Source organism: Liolophura sinensis, chromosome 9 (genome assembly GCF_032854445.1).
Source record: "Liolophura sinensis isolate JHLJ2023 chromosome 9, CUHK_Ljap_v2, whole genome shotgun sequence".
NCBI lineage: Eukaryota > Metazoa > Mollusca > Polyplacophora > Chitonida > Chitonidae > Liolophura > Liolophura sinensis.
Genome location: NC_088303.1, coordinates 27,637,934 through 27,647,022, shown reverse-complemented (window position 1 = coordinate 27,647,022; position 9,089 = coordinate 27,637,934). Strand labels below are relative to the sequence as shown.

At 38.4% G+C, this 9,089-nt stretch overlaps 1 protein-coding gene across 2 annotated transcripts; it reads right to left on the bottom strand.

The window, feature by feature from the left end:
• Positions 1–54: 54 nt before the first annotated feature.
• Positions 55–8,966, bottom strand: LOC135474867 (dual specificity protein phosphatase 22-like). Of its 2 annotated transcripts, none has more exons than XM_064754504.1 (6): positions 8,876–8,966; positions 8,373–8,445; positions 7,619–7,735; positions 6,279–6,403; positions 5,057–5,228; positions 55–4,120 (listed from the first exon to the last, which is right to left on the bottom strand). In XM_064754504.1, exons 2-6 carry the CDS (start codon positions 8,391–8,393, stop codon positions 3,908–3,910), a joined length of 648 nt encoding a protein of 215 aa, XP_064610574.1. In that variant the 5' UTR covers positions 8,394–8,445; positions 8,876–8,966; the 3' UTR covers positions 55–3,907. The 2 variants fall into 2 exon arrangements, with proteins under 2 accessions (XP_064610574.1, XP_064610573.1); XM_064754503.1 differs by having other exon boundaries at positions 8,848–8,911.
• Positions 8,967–9,089: the final 123 nt, after the last annotated feature.

Here is a 9,089-nt window from a genome sequence, read left to right as displayed (position 1 = left end):
AAAACATAAAACCATAGAAAAAAAAATCAAAACAGATCAGCAAAGCATTTGGTTTTATTAGGATCATTCTTAAACATCATTCAAGGAACTGTACACAGAAGTTATGAGTTGATCAAAGCATACACAGTACCTGTACGCCCCTATGTTGAAATGCTTCTATCTACCACCTCAGTGCGGACAAAGATACCATAAATTTATCCCATTCCTGAATCGTGAAAGAACACAAGTTTCATATATAGACATATATTTATCAGCTATCTCCTACAACAATGTATCAATATTTCTAATCTGCTGTTAAAAAAATTCTTTATCTACGAAAAACTTCGTGATGAGCATAGCTAGGAGCTTTTATATCTACAATAATATATACTGATATACCCCACTAGATGGTATACCCTGAAACAACTTGGAAAGAGCAAACGCAATGCATGTGCAGAATGCTTTCAAAAATGCTGATAAATACCCAACCCAGATTTAACGAATGATTGATTAGGGCTGGGTACCACATTGGTAATACATATGACCCCAGCCATATCCTGGAGAATTGAAGAATTTAAGTTTGGCTGAAGTTAAATTTTTACATACTTTTTATCCTTATTCCGCGGCAAAAATAACTATAAGTAGCTTACTTCTACAGGCCGTTTGAAATCCTACTGGTCTTAAAATAGGTAATTATCTTGAACATATTCTGTTCCTTCGAAGAAATAATTTAAAACAACGCATCCGAAAATTTCGCAGACAGTATCAGTAGTTACCCGGAGTCTTCGTTTTTCATTATAACAATAAAACAGTACAGTGATAAAATGCTTAGTAAAAGTCGTAGTTATGGAAGAGTTCAAAGTGTATACTACATGCAGGGAGGCTTCAAGGCACTGGCTTTGCTATATTCAGAGAATATGCCATTTTGACAAATGGGCAAAATCCATTAAAATGTATTTGTTTACCCTTTGGCAAATTTCAGTTTCAGAACAGCTCTACCAACCAATTCTTAACTGTAAGAAGGTGAGTATACAAATTTTTATTTTACCCCTTATCCTAAGATATCAGGTTTTCGTGATCAAGCCACAGAAACATGCTAAGGTAAAACTACAAGTTAATTGTAACTGCAAAAACCGTTCCAGGCACATGTCCTGCAATTATATGAAACAGTGTGAATAAAACAAGGCATTTTCATGCAGCAGCTTCTAACAATATGCCTGTGTTGACAATTTGTAATATCACAGCAATTGCACAATTACGTTCACATTTACATAAACGTTGAATTCTAAAAAAAAAATCTTCAAGTTTACTGCAGGTATACATGTAGCATATCGACTTAGCTGCCATCACCAAAATTAAGACATCCTTTTAAGATTCACGTGTTAAATCTTCATCATTTACTGCAGTAGCTATACCAAACAGAATATGCAGAAGTCGTTCTGAAAACAACCCCAAATAAGTAAACCAACACACATGGTTGCATAGCAAAACTTTGTCTCACCACCATGTTTTTTTCATCAGTAGAGATAGAGATAGAGCTCTTTTGACGGGACTACAGTTTGCGCACAGGTGGCCCTGTAGCTTTTAAGGTACCTTAATTTAAGTCTCAAACTATCCTATGGCACATAATATTAAGCTTACAATACACGGTTTTCGAAAAACTGTGGTAGATTAGCATTAATATCATGCGGTTTCACTAATCTTGCATTCTCGACTTGCGCACCCCGTCATAAAACCGGCGAGTCGAGATTAGCCCCCCCCCAAAAAAATTTTTTAAAAATAACGCAGTATTTTTTAATCTTCGCTCTTGATCGTGTTCTTGATCTGCGAGTATGAAACGACTTGAGGATACGCGTGGCCACATCCATCTTCCATACTTTAAATGACCAGGACACAATTCTGTTAGACGGGTCGGTGGTTGGGGGTCACTTGACCACACTTTGGTGTCTAAAACAAAATAGCTGCCCATTGTTAACCAGTAAGGCATAGTTATACAAAACGTCACGAAATTTCCGCAGAATTACTCACACTGTCTGGAAAGCTGAAAATTATACAAATTGAACGGAATACAAGATCGTTGACAGCGATTCAAAAATAGGCATTTTTCTACGCAATAACGTTGGGAGGACCGTTTACCTCACCCATGCCGTTTGTTACTGAGGTGATCTCATGATCTCTAGCTCCCGATCTGTCTTACAGCATGCGGACTTGGTGGGCTAATGAAGATGGTGGTTTAATCAAAGAAAACCAAGGGATGCATTTCATGTAAAGCAATATCCCCTTTTTCAATGTGTGTTTTCAGCCACATAAATGTCATGCCAAAAACAAAAGCCACAGTTTAACTACCCTAATTCTTCTAATTTTCCGGACAGATATTAGTTGTGCTGAAAGCAGACTATTACATTCCTTTTCCGGCCTTTTGGAAAAGCATGAGTACATACATATTGTTCATTAGTTGTAACCATGTAAGAAAAAAGAAACTAAATCTTCTTACTACAATTCCATGTACACTGGCTAAAAAGAGCTGACCAGGTGTTCCAAAAATGAGAAGAAACGGGGTAAGAGGAATTGTGGAATTCAAAGCAATGGTTAAGTCCGAAGTTCCGGGGTATAGGTGGGAATAACGGGTGCATAGATTATAGGATATGGCCAAGTCTTAAAAATCAGCTATATAGGTGAAGTTTTTTGGGTGTGGCAAGTAAAGAAGATGGTTCAGTCCACTGACCCTGGTGAAGGATTCATTGGTAGGGGTGTAAAATGTATACAATGGTATAGGTGCAATAGGTCCAAATGATATACAATGTAGGTACAAGTTAAGTTACAAGCCATTGGTAAGAGAAGACTTAGGAAGGCTAAACAATAAACAGGAAAGACATCATTAACATTACTTATAGCTAAAACCGAAGCTATGTATAACATTTGTTCCAAGGACATTGAGCTGTAATGAATAACTATATAGGCACATATTTGTTAACCTTTGTTTTACACCAGATCAAATAGAAAATTCAAAGAAAAGTAAACTCTCAAATGGCTTTCACTAAACAGAATTTGAATTTTCATGCTTTAAGTTGATCGTTTGCATGCTTTTGTTTACACTTTGTTATAAACAAGTAATGATACACTAAACACTGTAAAAACATGAACACTTGGGGTCGCCATTTTCGACCTAAACAAATCCAGTTCAACCCAGAGTTCTTCAGTGTCTGGAGGAAATGTCTATACTTTTGTACACACTCAAATCAGTGACGTGAGGAAATACCCTGGAATTCTGCCTTCTCATTTGCTAATTTTAAATACAGATTTCATCACAGGTTCACAAAATGGTTACCAAGATAGAGGTAGAGCTTTGGCTTGTTTTTAGTCTTCAGAGCCTTGTGTTTTCTACGCAAAAGATCATGAAAATTCGCATTTATTTCTATAAAGTCTATAGACATTGCTCTTTATTTTCCACTATAATGGCTCAGTGAGTTTTCTTCTCTATTAAGGGTTAAAGAATCGATTCTGAGTGGCTGACAGTAGAGTGGCTTACAGTTTCCTGGGTTAAATCTTGCAGCCTTGGCCTGGCGTGAATAAATGCACCATATTTAAAAATCAGCATAAGTAAGGCATAGTCTGGACTTGCCTGTCCCTCAGACCAGCCAATCAGAATCGATTCTGCATCTCTTTAAGCTTCTTATGAGTACAGCTACATGTAGTTACATGTAATATGCTAAAATGTAATGTAATATGTTGTGTGCCTGTGTAACATACATGTGAGCCTGTAAGATGACTCACAGTCATTCAAACTGATGAATCTACAGTGTCACTCTCTACACAGTCAGCAGAGGTCCTCACCATTCTATCATGAACACAATCAACAGTCCTTTCACTTTGAAGCTACACTGGATTGGTGATACATTAAAAAGTCAAAATTAAAAGAGCAGGTCTGTCAGCCTGCTCCTTGTGTTGAGGTGACGTTCTCGGAACTGTCCCGCTGGGTAGGCGTGTCCCCGCTCTCCTTGCTCTGGTAAGCCCGTGGGGGCAGAGGATACAACCCTTCATCCCGCCACGATGGCAGATTGGCAGTCTCCATCAGTCGGCGACACTCCTCCTCATCTTTGAATGGACTCTCCCCAAACTTCTGTCTAAGCCTTTGACGGGCCTGATGCAAATAAGAAAACTTTAGACACAATTTGTGCACAAATCCTCACAACTTTTTATGGTATATATTGATATCTACCCTGCTACATGACTAACTAGCTCACAAACTTCCTGACGTTACGTAAGTGACAACTGCATCCGGATTCTACTAAGGCAACTCTAATTTCGTGTTTTACCGGTGAGCAGGCACTAAAAAACCAAAACCTAGAAAAAAATTTGAAACTGAAAATCCTCCATTTCACTTTGTCTGACCTAGGAGCTTTTATGGTTTTCCTGATTTTCAAGATTTTCTGATGAAGTAAACAGGCCTTCTAAAAAAAAGTGCTTGGAAAGTCAACATTTCTATTTATTTATTTGACTGGTGCCTTACGCCGTACTCAAGAATATTTCACTTAGATGACCGCGGCCATGGTGGGAGGAAACCGGGTCAACATTTTCCCATAAACCAGATAATTTTTATTTTATACCTTGCACCAACATTGGAAAAAAAAAAAAGATTCCTTCATATAAACATATAAATTGGTGTGGTCTAATCTCAACTTTGCATCAAAGTTTCAAAAAATTGAAAAAAGAGGAAACTTTCCTGTGCTTACAAGCAATAAATTCACAGAACAATGCATAATTCTACATTTTTCATTTTGACACGGCCATTTCTACCATTGTGGTCTTCGGAAGTGAAAGTAAAAGTCAGTCAGAGCTAATACACAGTTGTGACAACTACCCTATTTCTTCTAGTTTTTGTGACACCTGGTCTGCTCGTTTTAGCCCAAATACATGGATCTTTAGCAAGAATATTTACTTTCTATTTTCTTGCATGGTTAAACCAGTTAATGAACAAAATACTCATATCTTTACTTTTCCAAAAAGCTGAGAAAGAAATTTAATATTCTTCTTTGAACACTACTAAGTCTAAAATTAGGGTAGTGGAGATATTTACCTGTTCTACACCTTCTGCCTCGTAGTTTTGCAGTTGTCGCTGGAAGCCGTAGTTTGGGTTTGCACATTCTCGGGAACAGCGGATGGTTTTGATGGCTTCTCTCCAACCTAGGTTTGTCACTGTCATGATATAGGCTGCCGTGATTGTCACACTCCGTGACACTCCAGCCAAGCTATGACAAACACGAAACATTCAGCTTTTACTTGTACTACTCATAGTGCTCATTTTTTGTTCAATGTCAAAGAATTCACTCAATGTTACAGGCAAGCTGTGAAAGTATTAATTTATTTATTTGATTTATTTGATTGGTGTTTTACGCCGTACTCAAGAATATTTCACTTATACGACGGCGGCCAGCATTATGGTGGGTGGAAACCGGGCAGAGCCCGGGGGAAACCCACGACCATCCGCAGGTTGCTGCCAGACCTTCCTACTTACGGCCGGAGAGGAAACCAGCATAAGTTGGACTTGAACTCACAGCGACCGCATTGGTGAGAGGCTCCTGGGTCATTACGCTGCGCTAGCACGCTAACCGACTGAGCCACGGAGGCCCCAAAGTATTAATAAACCCCCATGGAATTCAACAGCCCTACGGAACAGAGGCAGGTAGGAAAAATTATCAAGATGTAGGCGATCATTAGAAATATGTTTGTTGGGCACGAACTGACTAACCCTCCAAAAAAGAGCCAAGTTTTTTGGAGGGTTTTAATAGAAGTACTTTTTCTGTCAATGTTACTTTCTTTAAAATCCTTATCTTTTTCAGAATTATAAAAAAAAAAAAGAATTCCCTAACGACCAGGACAAACAATTTTTTAAGGAAAGCAATACATGTCCCCTATTGCTTTGCACAGTCGTAGGTCAAATGCCATCACATAATAAAATGGCCATAATTTTATTGAAAAAATGCTGAAATCCCTCAAAAGATGATCTTGGCTGATTTTGTCTAGGTGAAGCCATGTACCAAATTTCGATTCAGTATAACCAACCATTTTGAAAAACCAAAAATAATAATTCTGGAAAACTGTCGGAGACATCATAATCTTTTCAAAATGGACAAAATGACCCAAAACAAGAACTTAAATGTAACTTCAATATCAGCAAAACACTTGTTCTTGATAGGTAATTTTTCATGGTAAAGCCATGTATCAAGTTTCAATTAATATATTAATATTAAGACTTTCAGTTTCTCCTTAAAGCTGTGTGAACACCTGTCCAGTCTTACCAGTGCACCAGAACGGCTCCACCCTCCAGTCTGGCAGCATGAATGAAGTCCACACAGTCCTCGAAGAATGGGGTCAAGTCTTGAGCCGAGTTGTCACTTGCTTGGACGCAGTGATACTTTTTATCCTGTGATTTAAAAATTTATAAATATATCTGTCTAATTGTTGCTTAATGTCGTACTTAAGATTTAAGCCCCACAGCCACGGAGGCCCTCTCATACTTAAGAATTTTACGCTTATACAATGGTGGAGGAGATGGGAGTGCCCAACATAAACCAACTACCTGTCCTTTGGCATGTGCTTGACTGCTGCTTTCAGAAAAAATGTGAAACTGTATATAGTCATTAGAGCAGCTGCACCAAGTAAATGAGAATGAAAACCATGATATATACAATTTCAGTGTGTAATGCTGACACTAGGCATTTTTAGTTATCATGTTTGGTTAAGGGTGGATATGAGGTATTTACATGGTGAGTGTGGAAATTGACAGTGGTCAAGCATCAGTGCCAAGAATGATTCCCACTGATTCCTACTGAGGCGAAGATAGCTCAAGCTGTTATCAGACTGGCAAGGTACTGGTGTCAAAGGAGGTGGTCATTAACGTGGCTGTGGATCTCAACATAACACGCCAGTACAGACAAGGCTGAAGGACTGGAGGAAAGAGGTAGTGATAATTTTTTCCATGTTTGTTTTTGTAGATGTTCATAACCGTGCTAATGTTCAGTCTCCCATAGCAACTACTGTAGTGGGTGTGTGGAAACGAGGTTTTGCCGTATCGGGTGGGAAGGACACCTGATGCAAGTCCTGATCGGAGGGTAACTGACTAATCAGTTATTCTGACATTTTAAGTGAGTGAGTGCTTGGGGTTTAACGTCGTACTTAACAATTTTTCAGTCATATAACAATGAAGGAATCCTTAGAGTACATGTTATGTGCCTCCTTGTTGCAGGACGGATTTCCACTGCTCTTTTATCTAGTGCTGCTTCACTGAGACGCCTTACCGGAGGCAAGTAAGGTGTCCAGCCTGAGCCATTATACTGATACAGGTTAACCTGTCGTTGCACTATCCCCTTTATGCTGAACTTCAAGTGAGGAAGTTTCAACTTTCTCTTTTAAATACTTAGGTGTGACTCAGGATTGACCGTGGACCTACCGCTCCCGAAGCGGACGCTCTACCAACTGTGCTATCAGGGTTGGTCTGCAAGATTTTGAGTGAGTGCTTGGTGTTTAACGTCGTACTCAACAAATGACATTTTGAAATGAATTGGCTCTTAGCATTATGACAATGCTACAACATGTTGTTCTTGTCAGAATTAAAGCACAATAAAAGTTATGTACTTACTCCTAAAATTTCTTTGGCATTATCATGTATTGACAGAATATGCGTAATATTGTTCTCCGTCAATTGCTCCACATTCTTTGCATCTCGAAAATTCCCCACATACAAGCCAGGTAAAATCTGAAACATGCATATATATTTATTGTTTCATTGTTGTTTAATGTCATAATCAAGAATATTTCTGTTAAATGATCGTAATCACTCAGGGTGAGGGAAACCAAGGTGTCAAGAGTAAAACCACAATGGAAAAACTATAGAAACATGGATGTTTCAATGCAGGCTAATTCACCAAAGTGGTGAAAACTACAATGCTACTATGAAAAAACCTATGGAAACATGGCTGTTTTAATACAGATCATTTCAATAAAGTGTCCAGGGTTAAACTCCAATGCTGGAATGGAAAAACTATGGAAACATGGCTGTTCTAATACAGACCACTTCACCAAAGTGTCAAGAGTAAAACCACAATTCCACAATGGAAAAACGACAGAAACATGACTGTTTCAATACAGAGTGAAATATGGCTGAACCTGATCGATGCCATACTTATTTGGTTTACTCCTGCAACAAATTTATAGTCACATGGTTTGGGTGATAGAATCTAAATATACAGTTATTGTTTAGAGGTAGAGAGCTTTGAATGCATGACTGTATCAAGTCAGAATATGAAACCACATAGATGCCTTTCGGCTCTTTTATCACTGTTATTAACAAAGAAACTCTGAATTTAATTCTATGTTTTAAATAATTTACACACCTTATTCATCCCATTTCCCATTGCGTCCAAGTTATTCAATGCGGCCAATAAGTGTCCCACTGAGTGAGTAGACCTTTTAAACAAATCATGGAAATGACAAGATTAAAAATAGTGTTGGCTTAGAAGTTAGAGTACATCAACAGCTTACAAACAGACGAACGAAAAAAAACCCCAAAAACATTCAACTATGAACGCTAGCAGCTGCACTTGTTACAAAATAAAAGTACGTCAATAACAACATTCGGAAGAATACCAGAAGATCGATTCGCGTAACCACAAGCAGACGATGTGACGAATATTGAGCACCACATCATACCGGCAAAGTATCACAGGCGCTGAAATGTCAACATACACCAAAAGCTTCGCACCTTCTAAACATTACCTCCACATGGCTAAGTGTCAAAGACTAACACACCTAGAAGACCGCGTTATTCATAAATTGGGAGTTATGTACATTTTTTTCTTCAAAACCTACTTCTTGTCTCTTCTTTTTCAGCACGCACCTGTTGTTGTTGTTGTCCTTGTATAGCCCTTTTACGACATCGAAGGCCTATTTAGCCTAGTAAGCAGCCCTTCATCCCGAATCACCGTCGAGATCCGCCCTCCTTCTGAAAATAGTCTTTACTCGAATTTATTGGTCTATTTTATTATGAAAGTTTCCAGATTTACCCAAAGATTTATCTTATTTGATTGGTGTTTTACGCCGTTTACCCACAA